General features: G+C 63.9%; 1 protein-coding gene across 1 annotated transcript; it reads right to left on the bottom strand.

The window, feature by feature from the left end:
* Window positions 1–4,717: 4,717 nt before the first annotated feature.
* On the bottom strand, window positions 4,718–20,169 carry NPHP4 (nephrocystin 4). The gene is made up of 29 exons (XM_068158151.1): window positions 20,108–20,169; window positions 19,345–19,534; window positions 18,789–18,920; window positions 18,187–18,359; window positions 17,837–17,901; window positions 17,447–17,602; window positions 17,196–17,332; window positions 16,436–16,602; window positions 16,240–16,360; window positions 15,349–15,531; window positions 14,470–14,599; window positions 13,330–13,376; window positions 12,533–12,765; window positions 12,263–12,454; window positions 11,560–11,726; window positions 10,943–11,103; window positions 10,420–10,600; window positions 9,456–9,572; window positions 9,112–9,311; window positions 8,819–9,036; window positions 8,553–8,742; window positions 8,364–8,441; window positions 8,114–8,270; window positions 7,838–7,923; window positions 7,476–7,561; window positions 6,777–6,948; window positions 6,139–6,318; window positions 5,315–5,452; window positions 4,718–5,207 (listed from the first exon to the last, which is right to left on the bottom strand). The coding sequence occupies exons 2-29, from the start codon at window positions 19,477–19,479 to the stop codon at window positions 5,067–5,069; spliced, it is 4,143 nt and encodes a 1,380-aa protein (XP_068014252.1). The 5' UTR covers window positions 19,480–19,534; window positions 20,108–20,169; the 3' UTR covers window positions 4,718–5,066.
* Between the last annotated feature and the right edge of the window lie 304 nt (window positions 20,170–20,473).

Here is a 20,473-nt window from a genome sequence, read left to right as displayed (position 1 = left end):
GAGCTGGAGGGATGCTCTGCACAGCGGCAGAGCCCTGGCCTGGCCCCCTGGCACCTCCTGTGCCCATCTCCCGCTGCGTGCCGGCGATAAGCAGGAGGCCGCAGCCTCCCAGGGTTTTATCCCAGCACCTCCTCTCTAATCCAATTACTGGAGCCTGGGTCCCTGTGATAGGATCTGTGACAGTGGCTGAGCTGTGCTGAGGCAGGCTGGGAGGCCAGGGCTGGCTGGCAGCACTGGGCTGGTGGCACCCCTGAAATCCAGAGCTCTCCAGCCGTGAATCCGGGGGCCACTGCCTTGGAGCCCCCCACCCTCCCCTCCCAGGCCTGAGCCAGGCAAAGCTGCTTCACTCCTACAGGCTTCTCCCAAGCCCAGAACCCAGCCCAGGGGGGTGGAAGGGACCCCTGGAGCTCACCCAGCCCCACCTCCCTGCTCCAGCAGGGCTCCCACAGCAGCTTGCCCAGGATCCTAATGTCCAGGCGGGGTTGGAAGCTCTCCCGATGAGGAGACTCCACAACCTCTCTGGGCAGCCTGCTGCAGGGCTCTGAGCCCTCACAGAGTGGAAGTTTTCCACTGGGAGCTGCTGCAGGAGCAGCCCCCCCCCCCCTCCCCCCCCCCCCCCGGGTGCTCTCCTTGCTTGTTTAGAAACCTGGATGCTGGGAGCTGAGCAGCTTGGAAGTTGACCTTCTGGAGGGTGGCTGCTGCCTCCCACTGCTGTACACTACATTAATTGGTAAATGAGCACCAAGCCTGCAGCCCTCATCAAATGTCAAGCCTGGGAGAGGAAGAGGAGAAGTGATTTAGAAAGCCCCAGCCCTGGGAATGCTACCCATGGCTGCTGCTGGAGCTGGGCATCGTCACCCAGCTACAGCCCTGCCCTGGGCCAGCTGCAGCCTGCCCTGGGCCAGTGTGGAGAGCTCCACCAAAGACCCCAGCCCCCCCTGCAGCACTCAGGCAGGGAATCTCCCCTCGACTCCAGGGGCAGGCAGAGCAGCGCCGCAGGGAAGCAGCAAAGCTCCCGCGGGAGGGTCCCGAGGAGGATCTGTGAGCATCGTCCCCAGCTGCACAGCCCCTGGCTGGGGCTGGCTGTGGAGCAGCAGCCCAAGGGCAGCCACCCCCTGCCAGGCAAGGCCACTCTTGTGCCGCTCCCCCTCGGAGCCCAAAGCGATGGCTGCCAGCAGCCTCCTCCCAGCAGGTCGCAGTGGGGAGCGGGGACAAGGTCTGGCCCTGCCCTTCACATCTCATCCATCCCGGCCGCAGCTCCGAGGCCTCTCCTCCGCCAGCGATGCTAATGAAGAGCATCTCCTGCAGCCCCTGCTGGAGCCTGCAGCCAGGCTCTGATGGAGTGCCCTTAATAAAGTTGCTCTTGCTGGAGAAAGGATTTTGAGCCTGGTAGTTGACAGCCTTGATCTCAAAGAAATCCATGAAGAGCAGCTTGAGCTGCAGGGCTGCAGCCCTTCAATCCCGGGTTTAGCAAGGCCCTGCTGAGCTTCGGGGGATGTGTGTGGGAGAGGCAGGGAGCAGCCTCCCACAGCCCCAGAGCAGGGCTGCTGTGCCACACCTGGGCCAGGGCTGAGGGAGCAGAGGGGGCTGCTCATCTTGCACCCTGGAGAAGAAGGGGGTCTGAACTTCTGGGGGACAAGAGGGAACTGTGACTGCTGCTTGGCAGAGGAGCTGGCAAGGGGGAAGAGGTCAGGAGGAGATCCTTGAGATAATCTTAGCACTAACCCACACCTTCCCCTCACTTTCTGGCACTCTTCTGCTCCCCCCCTGCAGCCAGAGGCAAGGGAAGGATGCTGGGGAGAGGCAGAGCCAGTCAAGCCCACTGCTGGCACTGCCCCTACAAGGATGGCACACAGCAGCCAGTGAGCTACCCTGTGCCTGCCAGAGCCAACACTAATCCCTCCCTGGCAGGTGACAAAGTGTTTCAGGGAGAGCTTGACCTTTCCCCAGGAAACGAATAATGCATTTCAAAACAAAACCTCCTTCCAGGCTGCAGAACCACAACAGCTCCTCTGGAGATGCCAGGGTGATGCTCTGCAGCACCAGGCACCCCTGGGGGCAACCCTGCAGGGAGCAGAGTCAGGGCCCCAGCCCTGGGGGGGAATGGGGTTTGGGGGCACTGGGCTCAGAAGGGCCTCAGCTGCCACAGGAACCAAAATGAGGGTGCAGGCATCTGTGCCACAGCTCAGCAGCAGGCTGCAGAGTGTCTGCTTGGTGCTGTGGGGCCAGAGGTGCCCAGCAGCTCCCAAGTGCTCCTCTCAGCCCCCAGGGGAGCTGCTGCCAGCAGGGTGCTCAGGCAGTTGCAATCCCATTGGCACAAAGGGAACACCCAGCTGGGTCTCAAAGTTTGAGGCTGAAGCCTGGGCAGCTCTGCTGCCCTGCTCCCAGCCTTAAAGGGGCAGAGGGCTGCTGCAGAAGCCTTGGCCCCCAGCTCCCTTCTTCCTTTCCCTTTATTCATGTTCTTGTCTCTGTCATGTTCCAGCAGTCCCTCCCTGCCCTGAGCACAAGGCCAGGAGCTGGGGGGCTGCACTTTACTCCTTTTGCCTCCTCCCCTGCTGCTGCTGCAAGGCCTTGCACCTGCCCCTCACTTCTGAGGCCAGCGCCAGGCAGCCAGCCCTGCTCTGGGGGAAGGCAGCTTCCTGCCTGCTCCCAGCACAGCCCCACAGAGGTTGTTTGCTCTGAGCAGCAGCAGCACAGCTCCTGTCTGGGTAAGCAAAGGGCTTTGGAGGAGGCTTTCCCACCCACCCCACCCAGGGTGGGAAATGCAAGCAGCAGGAACAGGAGCCAGAGGGGAACCATCCCAGGACAGGTGCCCTGGTCCCCTCCCCACAGCTGCAGAGGAAGGTGCTGGAGCACCCCCTGGGCCTGCCAGCACCCCCTGGGCCTGCCAGCACCCAGGCAAGGGCAGCGCCCACCCCCCAGTCCTGACTCCTGAGTCATGGAAAGCCCAGGAGGTGCTTCCCAGCCTTTCCTTCCCTGCATGCTTGGTGAGGAGAGGGGAGCCAAGATTCTGAGGGTGAATTAATGACATCTGGAATCCAATCTCCTTCCTGCCATGAATGAAATGGGAAGAGAACAACAAGCTGCATGCAGGGCACGTGGTGCTGTTTGTCATTAGTGAGATGACTTCATTAAGCAACTCCAGCCCAAGGAGCAGCTCCAGCACAGCCTCTGCTCTGCAGCAGCAGCTGCAGCTGTCCCAGGGCCTGTGCTTTCACACTGTGCTGCTGGAGCTCGTGGCACACCTCACACCCCCAGAGGCTCTTGGCTCCCCAGATGAGGTCTTGCTGCCCCAGGACCACCCCTGGCTGAGGTGTCCCAGGCTGGAGCATGACACAGAGCTCCTGCCTGCTCCCTCCCTGGGAATGCAGGGGGAAAGGAGAACCCCAACTGTGCCACCCCCTCACCCTGAGCAGCTCCTGGGTTCCTGCACCTCACCTGAGCTGCAGAGCTTCCTGCAGGTGCAGTCACCCCACAGCAGCATCACCAGCAGCTCACAGCAGCTCTGCAGTGCTGGGGACCTGAGGCTCTGCAGAGCACCTTCCCTTCCCCCCCTCCCCCCCACTGCATCCTCAACTCAGCTTCCCAAACCAGCTCTGCCCAGAGGCTTCACTCACCAGCCCTTGCCCCTGGCAGCACCACCCAGGTGGAGCTGGCATGGGTGCCCAGGTCCCTCCTGCAGCAGCTAGACACAGACCACCTCCATCCCCCATGCAGGAGTCTTTGCTACTTAGCAGCCAGGCTGCAGGGCTTGGGCCCAAGCCCTGCTTTGGAGGGGTCACATTCAGCAGCAGCCTGGCTCAGCTCCTCTGCCCAGGCCACCATCCCCTGCCCCTGGCACATCGTTTACCAGTGCCTGCGAACTCCTGGCACTGGAGCTGCCTCCCCAGCCTGGGGTGAAGCAGCAGCTCCCTCAGCAGCCTGCAGAAAGCTCTGCTCTGAACACATAATGAGAATTATTCAGCTAATCCACTTTAATCACCCAGCAGAGCCACAGCCAGCGCTGGTGCAGGAGCAGCTGCCAGCTCCCATCAGCCTGCCCGGGCTCCCACCAGCACCAGGCTGCAGAGGGTGGCTGCCCACAGCCCAGGCACAGCAGCAGAGGGGCAGGGAACCCTCTCCCACTTTTGCCTGCCTCACCTCCCTTTTACATGGAAGGGATGGGGCTGGGACCTTAAAGCTCATCCAGCTCCAGCCCCCTGCCCTGGGCAGGGACCCCTCCCCCCAGCCCAGGTTGCTCAGGGCCTCATCCAGCCTGGCCTTGAACACCTCCAGGGAGGGGACAGCCACAGCCTCCCTCTGGAGCCTGCTCCAGTGTCTCACCACCCTCAAGAATTTCTTCATCTCCAGTGTCAGCCTCCCCTCCCCAAGGTTGTTCCCCACCTCTGTGGTTCTCCCCCCTCTCCACAGTGAGCCAAACACATCCTGGTGTGAGAGGACAGCAAGAGCTGTGCTATGAAGCAGTGAGGGAGGGAGGGGAGGACCTTTTAGCACCCAACAAGCAAGATGACAGCGTGGTGGGAGGCCAACATCAGCCCCAGAGGTGTCAGCCTGCAGCTCATCACTCCCCTCCACAGGCCCCTGCCCTGAGGGGACACAGGGGACCCCCAGCACTGCCTCACCGCAGCACCACAGCCACAGCAAGCTCAGCTTTGCCTCTGCAGGATAGGGACACTGAGAGCTGCCCCCTCCCCTGGAAGGAGATGCCAGCACCCTGCCAGCTCTGCACTGCAACTTTATTGGCTCAAGGATGAGCAGGAAGCCCCCAGGGCAGCCTGGGGGGGTGCAGCACACAGAAGGCTTAAAAAAATACTCTGAAGAATATCTGCAAACAGTTTGAGCTAAAAAAGATCCCAAAGTGCCTAAAATACAGCAAAAGCCTCACAGAGTGATCAGAGACCCCAGGCTCATGGCACCAGACCTTGGCTCTGCCCAGGCTGTGCAGCTGGAGCCGGCTGGCACCGCCAGGGCCCAGGGCACTGCCGGGCATCCCAGTCTGGCGCCTGCCCTCCATGGGAGAGACTCCGGCATCCCCCAGGGGGCAGTGCCAGCAGAGCCCAGCGGGCTCAGTGGTAGAGGACCCTGACACAGAAGGTCTCCTCGTTCTTGTCCTCGTGGTCGTTGATGTGGATCAGGATCTCCTCCTGGCCCGGCGCCCGGCCCGGGGCGAAGCGCAGGCCGATGCTGTACGCCTCCCGCCCGGCCACCTGCGGGACAGCACCGGGCAGCAGGGACCTCCTCCTCTCTGCCCTCCCCAGCCCAGCAGCTGGGAAGCCAGCACCACAGGGGCTGCCTGGCAGCTGGCAGGGGGTACCTGGAAGGAGTCCTCCCTGAAGTGCAGCAGGTCAGGGCGGTTGGTGCCCAGGAAGTAGAGCCGGGGCGAGGGGTAGGGGTTGGTGTAGGTGATGCGCTTGTGGCAGCTGCCCCCCACGGGCAGAGAGATCTCAAACACCTGCAGGGTGAGCAGAAGCCATGGCAGAGGTTGCCCACAGCATGAGGGAGCCATGGGCACTCCCCCAGACCAACCAGAGCGCCCCCTGCACAGGGCCATGCCAGGGCACTGAGCCTTACATTGCTTTTGTACCTGCTGGCAGGGACACAAACTCACCTGAGCCAAAGCATCCTCCTGGCACTGCCACCAGTACTGTGGCAAAGCAATCACAAACCCAAAGGGCAAAGGGCCAGGGGAGCAGCTGGCACAGGGCAGCTCATTCCCCAGCTACTTCACCCAGAATACCCCATGGCACTGGAGGCAGCAGTGGGCAGGACATTGGTTCCAATGCCAGCCTGAGCCTCCCCAGTACCAAGGGCTTCAGGAGAGCATTTCCAAAGCAGCTCAGCCAGGCCATGCCACTCTCCATCTGAGGCAAGGCCTTCACCAGCACTGCTGGGGCTTTAGCCTCACAGCTGGGAATGCTTTAGTGACACTCAGCATAGCACTGCCCTCCAACCAGCCTAGAAGATGCTTTACTGAGACCCTCAGATGCCTCCACCACCTGAAGGCTAAATGTGTGCCCAGGGTGGGAGGCACCACAAAGCCCACAGGGGTGAGGAGCAGAATCAGCAGGCACCAGCCCCAGGGCACAGCCAGGCTGCAGCCACCAGCCTGGCACCCCCTGAGAGTGACTGCCCCTGTACCTTGGAGAGCAGAGGCTGCCTGCAGGAGAGGCAGAGCAGCCAGGAGGACACCAGCTGGTGAGACTCCACATCCACCAGGTTGAGGTAGATGAACCTGGAGCCAGCCCTGCGGGGCCGCACGGCCAGGTACAGCTCCTGCGCCGCGCGGGCAGGGAGCAGGAAGGCACCGGCTGGGTCCACCTGCAGGAGGCACCAAGAGCTGGGATGGCTCCAGCTGGGGAACAGGGCAGGCCTGACTGCTCCCCACCCAGCACCTGCACCCCTCTGCAATCCCACTGCCACGGAATCCCACCCACAGCCACACTCAGCACAGGCTTCAGACCTTGTGTCCAGAAGGACAAGACCCAGGTCCCATCCCTGGCCTGGAGCTTTCCCTCTCCCCAGCTCTGCAGCCCAGGCTGCAACTTTTGTGCCCTCTGTTCACACCCAGGGGCCCCCCCCTCATCTCCCAAGCCAGCCCTACTTCAGGCAGGGAATTTGCCCTTGGGGGGTTTGCCAATGGCCCTACCCAGACCATCACCACACCCCTGGCACCCAACCCTTCTGTGGGCTGCCTCCCCCCTTCCAGGGCAGCCCCCAGTTTGCCAAGCAGGACCCTGCCAGCCCCGTGGGGGCTACCTGCAGCTCGTGGGGGTTACCTGCAGCTCGTGGGGGTGGGAGGTGAACGCCTGCACCCTGCGGGGGGCGGCGGTGCCGCGCAGCAGCAGCGAGAGGCGGGCGAGCTGCCCGGCCGTGCCGCTCAGGTCCAGGCGCTGCAGGGAGTGCAGGTAGAACTGCCAGATCTGCGTGGGCACTGCCAGCCAGGCATCCCTGCGGCACAGGGGGATGGTGCTCACCCACGGCTCACCACCAGCAGGCAAGTGGTGAGCAGGGAGCCCGGGGGGGAGCCTCTGAGGAACCCATTTGGTGCCACCTGTCCCAAGGCAAGGAGCCCAGCTGGCGCAGGAGGGGCGGGCTGGGGAGGCTCCCAGCTTTGGAGGAAGGGAGAGGGCTGTGGAACTCCTTTGAGAGGCACAGAACACTCTGAGCCTGGCTGCTTAGAGGGGGAAGGGGCACACCCTGATCCCAGAGGGAGAAGGGAGGCTGCCAGCCTCTGTTTAGAGGAGCAAAGCACAGCCTAAACCTGACTGTTCAGGGGGAAAGGGAACAGTGTGAAGCCCTAATTACTGTGGGTTAGAGAACAGGCAAAAGCAAACAGAATGGAGGAGAACACTAAGCTGCTAACAGTTTGGGAAGCCTCCTGCCCACAGCCCAGCAGAGCCAGGAGCGAGGCAGAGGCAGTGTGAGCTCCCCCCTGCCCAGCTGCATGCCCAGGGCTGGTGCTGAGTCCTACTCACGTGTAGATAGCAACAAAGAACTTCTTGATCTGGGGGCTTGGTCCTCCAGCCACTTTTAGGAAGATGTCCTGAGGCTCACCTGGGCCCTGTGAGCAGAAGCCAGAGCCCAGCTCCAGAGTCCACCAGCTGAGGAGGACCCCAGGAGCTCCTCCCCACCCCCCCAGGCAGCTGCACAGAAAGCAAAGGCTATGCTTGGGCAGGATGCTAAGCAATCTGGGCTAGGCCTGGCCCATGGCATGGCCATTCCCACTGCCCCAGAGTCACCCAGCACAGATCTCTGGCACAGATCTCTGGCAGAGGGAAGAGAAGCCACCCCCAGCAGGGTGAGAGAGGGGCAGAGTGATGCCAAGGGGCACCAGTACCATGTTCTTGGTTTCACAAATGATGTTGGGGTCACTGCAGCGAACAAACAGCTGGGGCTCCTCTCCTGGCATCCCCACTGGTGCCCCTGCAGAGAGACCAAGGTGAGAGCAGACTCAGGGTCTGCCCTGTGCCTGCTGCCCCAAGCCCCAGGCAGCTGCAGGCCAGAATCCCTGGTGTCAGGCTAGCAGGGGCCCGGGGAGGGGATCAGGCCACGAGAGGGCAAAGCAGCAGCGCTGTGCTCCAGGAGCCCACCAATGGGCAGAGCAGAGGCTCACCAGGGAGGGTGTGCCAGGGGGGCAGCCGAATGGTCTTCTTCAGGAAGGTGAGCTCGGGCTGGTAGAAGCGGAAGGTCTGGTCCACCACGTGCGGCTGCGGCTCCACCTGCACCCGCAGCAGGGCCAGGGGCTTGCCCCTGCTCCCCTGGAAGCAGACCTGCCCCAGGGGCGGCAGAGAGGCTCAGAGCCCGGCAGGAGAGATGCTGCTCCTCCAGACAGCCCCTTGAGCGCTCCCACCCCCTGCCCTCACCTGGATGTGCTTCCTCTGCCTGCCCTCCCCCTTCCCCAGGGTGGCCGCGCCGGCACCAGCCTCCAGCCCAGCCGGCCCCTGCGGGTGAGAGGGGTGTGAGGCGCAGCCGGGGCCGCGCCCTGCGGCACCACCCCGCCCTTGGCAGCGGAGAGCCGAGGGCAGGGGCTGGGGAGGGGGTCCCCGGCCCACCTGGGCGGCGCTGAGCGCGGGGTCCGCGCAGAAGCTCTGGTACTTGAAGGGGATGCGCAGGGCCTCGCGGGGCCGCAGGTAGACCTGAGGCTTGCGGTCCTCCCGCAGGTGGAACAGCTGCTCCTCCACCGGCGTGGCGCTCCTGCTCAGCTCCTTCAAGTGGCGCCACTCCCGCGGGTCCAGCACCACGCTGCAGGGGCGGAGGGGAGCGCTGCCGGCCGCTGCCACCCTGCCACCGGCACAGGGAGGCGCTGCCGAGCCCCCACCTGAGCTCGGGGTGGTCGACCTCGATGGTCACAGTGTGCTGGACGCTGCAGGGGTTCCTCAGGGTGAACTCGAAGAACTCAGCCGTGCCCAGCACCGCATGCACCGTGTGGGTGGCAGTGATGGCCTGGCACAGGGCCTGGGCGATGCTCTCCCCCTTGGTGTGGTCCCGGTAGGCATCGATGATCTGCAGGTCCCGCAGGTGCTGGGCACGCTGCTCCTGCCAGCGAGGAGAAAGCCATCATCATCCCAGAGCCAGCCTGGCACCGCCAGCCCCTGGCACCCCTCTCCTCACCGAGCGCTGGGGCACCCTCGCACCGCCGGCATCCTCCTGCTGCCGCACCAGCGCCATGCGCCGCAGCTTGCGCTGGCGAACGCCCAGGGCCTCGCCAGCGGCTGGGGCTGGCAGCTGTGCCCCTGCCCGGCGGCTCTGCAGGGCAGCTGCCAGCTCACTGTCCAGCTCCACCAACCTCCGTGCCCGTGACACCTGCCCGCCTGTGGGCAGAGCGGCATGGCACTGACCAGGGAGCCCCCAGGCTGTGGGGCAGGGAAAGGGGACAGATGCCCCACAGCTAGGGGCACAGCACTGGCACCATGGTGGCAGACTGCCAACCCAAACCCCAGCCCAGCAGGACTCACCAGCAGCATGCAAAGGTAAGCAGCTACCAGCTGAGATGTTGGCAGCACCAGACACATGGCAGGAGCGGGATGGCAATGGGGATGGCAGCTGCCCCGGGGTCTCCTCACACGGGTGCCCTGCCACAGGCAGAGCCAGGGGTGAGTGGAAATCCATGGCAAGGCTTTTCCCCTTCCAGAGGGTGTGAGAAGCAGGAGCTGCTGTCTGCCTGCAGCTGGTGCTCTGCAAGCCCTGCAGTGCCCCCTCTGGTGCCCACTGCTGTGGCCACCACACAGCCAACCACCCAGACGTGGAGCAGCACCACAAGCATGGCATCACCCTCAGCCTAGCCCCCTGCCATCTCTGGGAGTCATTGCCATGCTCTCATCCCCAGCTGTGCCACAGCCACATGCTGCCAGATCCCCACTCCTGCTGCCACCCACCCTCCTGCACAGGCTGTGCCAAGCAGAGCTCCAAACCCGCTGGGTACTGACCCAGCCCTCAGCTCCCATCCCCAAGGGCACCAAGCTCTCGGTGCTGGCTCTAAGCACAGCACTTTGGGCAGAAAAATCCCAGTCCCAGGGCAGCTGCTGTGCTGGAGCAGCTCCTCTGCTCTGCAGGGTGAGCTGAAGCCCCCCAGGCTGTGCAGCTCAGCTTGTCCTTCCCAGGAGCTTAGCGACCCTCTGCAGGCCAGGCAGGGACAGGAGGGCCTCAGAGCCCTTCGGGAGCAGCTGATCTCTGCTCAGGAGATAAGGTTCTGATTCCTGGAGGCCCCAGGCTTTATAGGACAGGGAATTAGAGAGCTGGGAGCAGCCAGCAGGGGCTGGGGAGAGCGAGGTCCTCACAGGCTGGGTTTAGTTTGGGCACAGCCCTGGGCAGGTCTCTCACCCCCCCACAGCCTCCGAGCGCCAAAGCACGCAGGGCTGCGGCCAGCACCGGGGACACCCGCCCCGGGGAGCGTGCCCTGGCAGCCCTGGCAGCCCTTACCAACGTTGGCCAGGCAGAGGTGGAGGTGGCCCCTGAGCAGCACGCAGACGCCGAGGGGCCGCAGGGCTCCGTGCCGCAGCGCCTCCCTGCCCAGCACCGCAGCGTCCTGCTCGTACTCCGCCCGGCTCACCGCCAGCTCGTGGTGCGTCCGCACGGCCGCCCGGCCCTGCCGCAGCAGCGCCTGGGGACGGCGGGGAAGCGCCTTACTGGGGAGCCCGGGAGGGGAAGGGCTCTGGGGGGGAGCTCAGGAATCCCACAGGAGTTCCAGGGAACAGGGGGAAAGCCAAAGTTTTGCCATCACTGCCAGGGAGAAGGCAAATCCCAGCGGCAGCAGCCGGGGAACAGAGCTGACAGACTCTGCGGCTAGACGTGAGGGTAGCACAGCAGCACTCAGCAGGGCACCAAGGGGACAGGGCAGCTCCTGAACCCTCCTCACACTACAGAGGGTCTCCTTCAGCAGCTCTCCTGGGGGCTGGAGGGGGAAGAGCCCAGTTTGGGCAGCACCTCCCCGTCTGGCCAGTACCTGCAGCTGCACAGCAGCAGAGCCCACGAGCAGCAGGGAGTCTCCATCCCAGACGTCGATCTGGAGGCTGTGCTCCGCCAGGTAGCGCAGGAACCAGCGCTGCTCCCCGGGCCGCAGGCACCCAGGCTCCACCATGTACCGCAGCTGCAGCCCTGGGGGCCCTGAGACACACAGAGGGAGCTGCCACCAGCACAGCAACTGGCACAGGGACACCTCCTGCACCAGAGCAGCCTGCTGGCTCACACAGACATCCTCCTTCACTTAAGGAACTCAGCAGTCAATTAGCAAGGTCCCCTGGGACTGGCACCCTCCCATGGAAACACTGCCTGGACACTCTCCCAGCTCCAGAGCAGAAGGAGCTCCACCAGCTGCAAGAGGTTGGTGTCTCTGGAGACCAGAAGCAAGACACAAGAGCAGCACTGAGCCAGGAGCAGAGCTGCAAGCTTTGGGCACTGCACTCCCACCTGTGGCCTTTCCTCTGCAAGGGCTGAGCTGCAGCAGGAGCCAGCAGCCTCCCAGACGCAAACCAGCCCAACCCTGCCCCTTGTCTGGCTGCACACAGGACAAGGCTGAGTCTGCTGGCTGCAGAGCAGCCCCAGGAGGTGCCCAGGGCTTACCAGTGCTGAGGGTCCCATCCTTGTTGACCTGCACGAGGAGCTGCGCCGCCCCCTGCTCAGCGCCGAGCAGCTGCAGCCGGGCGGTGGTGACCGGTGGGAAGCGATAGAACTGGAAGGTGAGGAATATGGTCCCTGGCCACGTCCCCTCTGTGCCATCCCCGGCGTCCCTTGAGGGAGAGAGGGCCGAGGTGAGCTGCTGGCGCGGCGCTGCCTCCATCACGAGCTCCTCGAGCGTGTGGCACGTGTGGGGAGGCAGAACCAGAGCAGCTCAGCGGCATCACAAGTGCCTGCAGCTCTCTGAAGGCAGCAGGCATATGGCCTGCTCTGCCTTTCCAAAAAGCTTCATCATTCCAGCTGTCTCCCACCATATGCTGCAGCAGAGGAGCCTGGGGAAGGCAGCATTCTACCTCTGCACAGCACAAAAAGCCACCAGGGGCCTCATCCAGCCCAAGCCACCCCCACAGGTGCTGACTCTCAGCTCCACATGCATGCAGCCACAGCAGTAAGGAGCTTTTCCACCACGCTGTGGCTAATGGATAGAGTGAAAAACTCTGGGAATCTGATTTAGGAGTGCTTGGAAAGGATAAAGGCAGCACAGTAAAACCTTCTGGGGCTTTGCCTCCGTGGCAGCCACCCCTGCAGGGAAGCAGATGGAGAGGGGAGGGTTTGGGAGAGGATTCTGCCCCAGGAGCTGCCACCCCACCTGCCAAAGGCCAGGAACTGCAGGATGATTTCGTTGCCCTGCAGAGGGTCAGCCTCCTCCAGCTGCAGGCTGAGGCTCGCCGGCTCCAGGGGCTCCGAGGCCTCCACCGGCAGCTGGTGGCGGTCCAGGATCTGCGGGAAGCCGGCGGCCTGCAGGCGTGCCAGGGCGGCACGGGACGGCGGCCTGTGGCACCTGGAGGGAAGCAGGGGTGAGCCACAGCAAAGGGGCTGTGAGGGACCCAGCAGCTGGGGAAGGGAGGCTGAGCATCACCTGCCTGCCTGCAGCCCCACGGCCGCGATGGGCACCTGCAGGGGGGTGAAGGGCAGTGCCCGCAGCTGGTCACTGGCACTGGGCTCTGGGTCCGGCGAGCCAAGGTCGGCCTCCAGGTGAGTGATGCCTGCAGCAGCCTCTGGGTGAGTGGAGCCCTGCCAAGAGCTGCAGCCCTGTGGCACCAGGAATCCGTCCCTGCCCCGCGGCGAGGCCGACAGCTCCGACACCGACAGCTGCCAGGGAACAGCAGCCTGAGCGCCCAGGGCCAGCCCAGAGCCCTGCTTCGAGGCACCACCACCCCCCTTGCCAAAGCAGCTCTGGCATCACCGCTCCACCAAGTGGCACAGCTTGGCTGCCCATGGGCTCCCCAGCCCTGGTGCCTGTTCAGCTGCTGCTTGTCCCTGGCAGGGGATGACAAAACGCAGCAGGAAATGCAAAGCACTGAAGGCTCAGGAGGAGCTGAATTGCCCCCAGAGCCCTGTGTGCATGGACCCCTGCCCCAGGATGTAGAAGAGCACAGGGAGGGACCTGGGGACTCCTGGCTCTCCCTAAACCCCAGCAGCTCTGCAGGGAGCACAGTGTGGCACTGCCAGCAAGCCTGGGCTGCCAAACCCAGCCCTGCCCTGCCCAATCCATCTGGGGTGAGAGGAGCCCAGGGCAGCCTGCCCAGCACCTTAGCACAGAATCCACTCTGCTGCCCCAGAGGAGGGGGATCTGAGCAGGACACTTGCTGCCTCCTAGCCACAGGAAACCCAGCAGCAGGACAGGAGTGGGAGGGCTGTGCCCATGGCACTTACCCCTGGTCCCCGTGGGGAGGTCATTGTTTGCAGAGGGGCTGCCAGACCTGCAGACAGGGACAGGAGAGATGCTGCAGTGGAGGTGCAGGCCCTGACCCAGCTGCTGCAGCTGCATCCTCCACCCTCAGCCCCTCACACCCTGGGGTGAAGCCAGCTCAGCCATGGCCCAAGCTGGGTGATTTTTCCAGTGCTGCCTGGGGGGGTGACAGCCCTGCTCCATCCCTTATCCTGCTGGGAACAGGGCTGACTGCTGCCAGTGGCAGCTCCTGCACTGCAGCTCCCCCCAGCCACGCAGTGCTGCCCCAGGGGATGCTCAATGAGATGTGGAGGTGTCAGGATGCTTCAGGTTCTCATCCCCCCTGCGCTATTTCCTTGTCACTCCTTCCACCTGCTGCTGTGCCCCAGGAGGGTGTGAACTCTGCTGGGGAGATCTGGCTGCACCCTGGCATGGCTGAGCTGGCAGAGCTGTGTGTCCTGCAGAGCAGAGCAGGGCCAGAGCTGCTCCATGCCCACCCCGACACGACACAGACTCTGCTTTCACCACTGCTGTAGTTCAGCTCTGTCCTGCTGTGCCAGCAGCTAACCCAGAGCCCTTCCCTCCACTCTGCTCTCATCCCTTCCAGCAGCCTGCCCAGCTGCTTGTGGTGACAAAGCCATGGTTCCAGTGCCACCTCGTGGCAGGCACAGCAGCACTGCCTGGCACAGCCTCTGCTTGCTGATCCATGCCCCTTGAGCAGCCTCACCCTAAAGCTGACATCTCCCTCGGCCTGCAGCTGCCACTTCCCCTGCCCTCCCACCTGGAGGGCTCCAGGGCCTGGAGAAGCAGTGGCACTGGAAGGGAGCAACTCACTGCTGGCACAGCCATGGCATACTGGCTGCCCTGGGTGTGGAGCCCAGACCTAGGGTGGCACAGAGCAGGAGGGGCTGGGGCCATGCTGGACCCCCCCGGGGATGCCACCTGTGGCCCAGAGCCATCACAGGGCAGCTCTGCTGATGGAAGAGCAGGAGCTGGATCCAAGTGGCAGGAAGCCTGGCTCTGGCAGTTCCCAAAGGAGCAGAGCAGAGCTGGGTGTTCTCCCTCCCCAGCATGCAAGTGCCAGGCTCTAGCTCTGAAATGCCAGCGAGCTGGCACACACTCACCCGGCGCCGGCGTGGGCACCGCCTCGGCCCCGGCGCCGCGCGGCAGCTCCGCAGCACTCACAGGATGTTCCTCCCGGGCAGTGGCAACGTGGAATTGGACAGTCCCAGACTCCACCTGCTGCTCCTGGGGCTGCAAGGGAGATGCTGTCAGACAGCAGGCTCCAGGCAAGCTCCCTCCAGGCTGATTTCCCTGCCCTGCGGCCGGAGCGGTGGCAGTGCCAGCTGGGGGCAGTGCCAGAGGGCTGAGCTTTAATACCTCTGTCCTTGAGACAACCTGCCACCTCCACTGCCACCTGGCTTAAGATCCCATGAGCAGCTTCTGCAGACACTCATCCATCCAGAGCAGACAGCAGCACATGCAGCTTAGCACAGCTCTGTCTGGGCCACCCCCCTGTGCCCTGCCCCAGCCTCCTCCTGCTGCTGCAGGCCTGGGAGTGAGGAGCTCAGCTTGTGCATGAGCACAGAGCCACTTAGGGATCAGAGCCCACCCATGGCACCAGGGGAGGTTTAGGGGGGGCACAAGGGAACAATTTCTCCCCAGAAGGGCTGTCAAGGCCGCCCCAGGCCGTGGGTTTCAAAGCCATGGAGCTGTGGTGCTGAGGGCCCTGGGGTGCTGGTGCCCTGGCAGTGCTGGGCTAAGGGCTGGACTCCATGATCTGAAAGGTCTCTCCCAACCTAACCCATTCTGTGCTTCCAGGAAGCCAGGCAGCACTGAACCCCAAGTGCCACACCTGGCTGTCTATCCACCACCACAGCTGCTCCCTGGCAGGGGCTGGGGGCTGCCACCCTCCTCTTCACTCAGCCCCCAGCCAGCACTTCACTAGGTTTGGGCACAGAGCAGCATCCCCACAAGCTCAGGGCACAGGAGCCAGCCCTCACCTTCTGTGAGCTCCTGCTGCTCCCTGGGCTCCTGTAGACCAAGGTCTGGCAGGGCCCACGGTGGGCACCACCACGCAGGGGCAGGACCACTTCAGCCTCTCTGGAGCCTGGCACTGGGCTCCAGACAGCCCAGCACACCGAGTACAGGTCACCCAGCTCACCACAGGCACTGCCAGGCAAGGCCTGGGGAAAGAGGGAGACCATGGTGAGTTATGGGCATCCCAGCCTGCCACTGGCATGGGGAGTGGGTGCCACCAGATCCAGGCTCTGGTACCCTGCAGAAACCTCCCCTCAGTTCCCACTCCCCAGTGCCTTGTTCCTCTTTTTGCCCTCCACTGACTGCACCTCCCTGCTCCAGCCCTCTGCAGGCTCTGATGGAGGGCAACAGCCATGGGGGAGCTGAACCAGCTGCAGTTAAGAGGAGCCCAGGGCAGGGCATCCTCACTGCAGGCAGCACCTGGCCAGGGCCCTGCAGGGGACAGCAGGGTGGCCAAGTGGGACAGAGGAGGGAGGGCACAGCAGGAGCTGCTCCCCTCAGATCTCCACTTTCTGGAGAAAGAGGCTGAGGGGAGACCTCCTCCCTCTGTACAGCTCCGTGGAAGGAGAGTAGAGGCAGGTAGGAGTTGGTCTCTTCTCCCAAGTAAAGTGGCAGGAGAAGGTTGCACCAGGGGAGAGTCAGCTTGGACATGGGAAGAGGCTTCTCAGAGTGGAGCAGGCTGCCCAGGGAGGTGGTTGAACCCCAGCCCTGGAGGTGTTCAAATGCCACAGAGCTGTGGTGCTGAGGGCCATGGCTTAGCACCAGTCCTGGAGTTAGAGAACAGTTGACCTCCATGATCCTGGAAGCCTTTTCCAGCCAAATTCCAGAGAGAAGCACACCCTGCCCAGCCCTACCTTCCCACCAGCTCCTCCTGAGCTGCAGCAGACATACTCCAGCTGGAAGCAGACCCTGAAGGCCGGGTGAGGAACCATCTCACCCAGGTGGATTCGGCTCCTCAGGACCAGGGCCTGACCCCTGCACCAGGAGGGAGAAGTGGCTGTGGGCAGCACCCAGCCAGCAGGGAAGCAGCACCAGAGGGTCACCTCTTACCTGGCTCCAGAGCTTGGCACCTGTGGGCAGCTGCCCTGTGCCACCTCTGCCTGGGGCACCAGCAGGGCGACCTGTGGCACCTGCAGGAAGCGGAGGCCGTTGTGGACGCCGACGTGCAGCCGCCGCTCGCGCACCGCCAGCCTGGCACCGTCCGGCACAGCATGGGCCTGGCACGGGAGAGCCAGGTTAACAGCAGCCCTGACAGAGACCCCCACACACAGGGCCCTCCCCAGCAGCTGAGGGACATTAAAGCTTCATCCTTGCACAAGCTCAGAACTGGATGGGTTGGAGAAGACCTCCAAGATCGCTGACTCCAACCAGCAACCCAACTCCACCGTGACCAAACCGCGGCCCCGGGGGCCACGGCCACACACTGCTTGGACACCTCCAGAGCTGGGGACTCCGCCTCCCTGGGCAGCCTGTGCCAACCTCTGACCACGCTTGCAGGACAGAAGTTTGTCCTTATGTCCAACTAACCCTCCCCTGGCAGCATCAGTGCCAACCTGGCCAGCAAAGGACTTGGCCAGGGGCCTCCAGCACACCAAGCACTGCTCCTGAGGTGGCACAAGCAGCACTGCTACAGCTCTGCCCTTCCCAACCCCTGCTCATGAGTCCAGCTGCCCACAACAGCCAGCAGGAGCACCCAGCAGCAGAGCACAAGGCTGGCACAGCAGCACAACTCCAGGCTCCAAGCAGAACAGACCCTCAGGCACCAGCAGGCCCAGAAGCTGAGCCCCCAGACCTCAGGCAGCCCCCAGACCTGCAGCAGGCGATCGCTGTGCAGCAGCTCCAGCAGCTGCTCCTCGAACTCCTCCAGGGAAGGGGCCAGCTGCACACAGAGCCGCTCCAGGTAGCAGGGGGCCGGCTGCAGCAGCCGGGGCTTCTGCAAGCAGTCAGCTGCAAGGACAAGGAGGTGGCCCCAGGTCACACTCTGGCTGGGGGGAGCATCACTGGCAGCACCCCCCCAGCCCGCATGGGGACCTGCAGCAGGGAAGGGCAAGGAGCCCTCACCTGTGTCCCCGTGCGCCGGCAGCACGCCAGGGAGGGTCTGCAGCCCAGACACCAGCAGGTTTTCAGGAAGAAGGTGGAACACCGTCTCCAGGGGCTGGTGGGTCCTCAGGGCATACTGCAGGTGGCTTTTCTCCATCACCATCAGGTATTTGTTCTCTGAAGGAAGCAGCCCAAGATGAACAGAACCAAAGGAGGCCTTGGGATGCTGCTGAAGGAATCCTTACCCACAAGCACGCACTGGGAGCCATGGAAGAGCTGGGTTTGCCCAGCTGGCAGCAAGGCACCACCAGGGCACAGACCCTGTGCCACACCAACCACACACACAGCCCTCATTTGGAGAGGAGAGGCCCCCAAGAAAGCAGCAAGATACAACATCCTGCAGCTGCTTACTCTCCATGGGGTCCTGGAAGCGTGGGTGCAGTAAGGCACGTGGTGTCCCATGGTACAGCTTCAGCCTGGGAGCAGAGAGCACAGATGCAGCAGGCAGGGAGGAAGCACATCTTCATCTTCCCCAGTGGCTCTCCTCAGCAGCAGAGCCCACCCTCCCACTCTGTACCCACAAAGGGCAGGCATCACCCACAAAGCCACCACCACCTCCCCAGCACTGAGGAATTGCAGGTCTCTGGATGCTGGCTCTGTTTCTGCAGCCCCAGGACCAACCTCCTGCCCCCCAAAGCAGCCATGCATGGTACCACCCCAGTTGCCAGCGTGCCCCATCTCAGGGCAGCAGAGGGACCTACGCTCTGTCCTCAGGGGCCAGGTCTGTCACCTCCGACTGGCTGCTGAAGAGGGGAATGAGTCCAAAGCCACAGGAGAGATACTGAGAGCCCTGGTCCCCTTTCCCAGCTACTGCCACCACTTCCACAACAGCAGTGATGCCAGGGTGGTTCAAGGAGGTGTGGAAGTAGACAGTCTGAGACGGGAAAGGAGAGAGAAGAGGGAAGTCAGAGCTGGCAGAGCTCTACCTGCTGCATTTGCACAGCCAGGGGCACAACCATCACAGCTTCCAGACAGAGGCTTGTGGTAAATGACCTCTGGCACTGCTTGGCAGTGGTGGAGACCCCATCCCTAGGGGGATTTCAGAGCTGTAGATATGTGGTGCTGAGGGACATGGCCAGGCAGTGCCCTGGCAGTGCTGGGTTGAGGGTTAGACTCAGTGATACAGGAAAGCCTCTCCAAACACAGACAGCTCTGTGACTCCCTGACCCCAGGCTCCTGGCAGTCTGTGTTCCACAAGCTTCCAGCCAAAAAACTGCTAAGATGACTCCAAACACCAGCTGCCAGCACATGGGATGGTCACAGGCTCACACAGGTCCATAGATGGCAGGCCCCAGGTACCCACCTGGTTGAAAGCTGCCCTGGGTGGGCGCGGAGGGGTGGCGCGGGCAGCCCGCTGGGCACTCCTCCAGGTCCTGCCAAAGAAGCGGTGGTAGGTGGCATCGAAGAGGGAGAGGCGCAGCTGGTACTCAGCTCCCTGCAGGGCATGGCAGGACAGGGGCTCAGGGAAAGGCTGCAGGAAACACTTCAGGAAGAAAGGACAAAACACCTGGGGGATTCATGCCCAGATGAGGCCTGTGGCCACACACAGCTCCCTGCAGGACTGTCTGAGAGGCAGAGGTCGAGCGTGCCAAGAGGTGGGACAGGCGGGTGTCACACACAGGGTAAAGGGATGGCAGCTTCTGAAGTGCCACCTGGAGAGTTTGGGTGCAAAATGCTGATCTAAACAAGCAGAAGTTCACTTAGAAATCAGTTAAACACTAACTGAGACTTGCAGGCAGAAATGCACAGGACTGGGCCACAGCCCTGACTCGTGTTTCTGGGCGAGTCACCTAACGGTCCCCCTCGAAAAAGTGACCTTGTGTTGAAACCTCCACCTCTGGCCCCCGAGTTCATCCTACCTGGGTGAGGGCAGCTCCTTCCAGGTACTTCAGCTCGCAGCAGAAGGCAGTGGAGCCTGGCCAGCGAGCACGGCGGCGCTGGCAGTGCGGGGGCACGGCGAGGTGCTGCTCAAACACCCTCTGCCACTCGCTCATCCTGCCCCCGGGAGGTAACCTCCGCCTCCCGGCGCCGGTCAGGCTGAGCGCTGGGCTGGGAGAGAGGGAAACGCTGCACAAACCTCCCAGGCAGGTGGTCCTCAGCCCCACGCCGGCTGCCCCTCCAGAGCCCCAGCAGCCACCCACCCCGAGGTGCCTACAGCTCCGGCAGCCCCCACTCGCTCCACAGCACGGGACCCCTGCAGATCGGTGCACGCGTGGATGCGGAGGCCCACGTGTGCGTGCAGGTACCCATAGAGACCAGCGACACGTACAGGCGGAGAGCAGGGCGCACGTGTGCGTGCGGACAGGACACCCAGGCACACCCACGGAGGGCGGCTGCCACACGCCGCGGGGCTAGGAGCGGCACGACAGCCGTGCGGGGGGGCGGGGGGTCTGTACCCCCTACGCCGGCCCCACACCACTCCTAAACACCAGGCGGTGTGGACGCACACACGCGTGGTACCCCGCCGCGGGGTGAAGCCCCGGGCCAGCAGCGCGGCCCGCCCGTGCCCACAGGAGGCCTGTACGCGGCCGCGGGCGCCCACGCAGGCACCCAGAGGCGGCCACAGGCAGCGGCCATAGGCTGCCGCCCCGAGACCCCGGCCCCGCCTCCCCGCGCACTCACCGCGCCCCGGCGCCATCTTGTCGGGCACTACCACCCTTGCTCCGGGCTGGGGGAATAACGGCTGCGCCTCCGCCACTTACTACAGAGACTCCTGCCCTCCTGCTGCAATTTATCGGCGGGCAGCGGAAGGGGCCGGTGGTGGGGCGGGGTCAGGACAGGGCGGGGCGCGGTGGCGGCTGCCAGAGAGGCGGCGGCGGCCAGGCCCGCCCCCCCCGCGCAGGTGGTCGCACCCGCCTCAGCATCGGGTTACTAGGGCGATGGTGCCGCACCGCGGGGGGCGGGGCAGGGCCGTGGGCCCCGCCGGCGCTGCAGCCAATGGCAGCGGAGGGGTGCAGCCGGCGGCGGGACAGGCGGGCGCCTCCACCA

This window comes from Melanerpes formicivorus, unplaced genomic scaffold, assembly GCF_026170545.1.
Source record: "Melanerpes formicivorus ecotype bairdi unplaced genomic scaffold, bMelFor1.0.p_v2 SCAF_39, whole genome shotgun sequence".
Lineage (NCBI taxonomy): Eukaryota > Metazoa > Chordata > Aves > Piciformes > Picidae > Melanerpes > Melanerpes formicivorus.
The sequence above is the reverse complement of the archived record's forward strand: the minus strand, read 5'-3'. Positions and strand labels throughout refer to the sequence as shown.

Excerpts from the sequence above, each read along its gene's own strand:
- NPHP4 (XM_068158151.1), bottom strand. The coding sequence starts at position 19,479 with ATGAGCGAGTGGCAGAGGGTGTTTGAGCAGCACCTCGCCGTGCCCCCG. Across the intron at positions 17,333-17,446 it reads GCCGGCGCACGGGGACACAG|CTGACTGCTTGCAGAAGCCC; the intron begins GTGAGGGCTCCT and ends TTGTCCTTGCAG. Across the intron at positions 11,104-11,559 it reads GGATGGGACCCTCAGCACTG|GGCCCCCAGGGCTGCAGCTG; the intron begins GTAAGCCCTGGG and ends TGTGTGTCTCAG.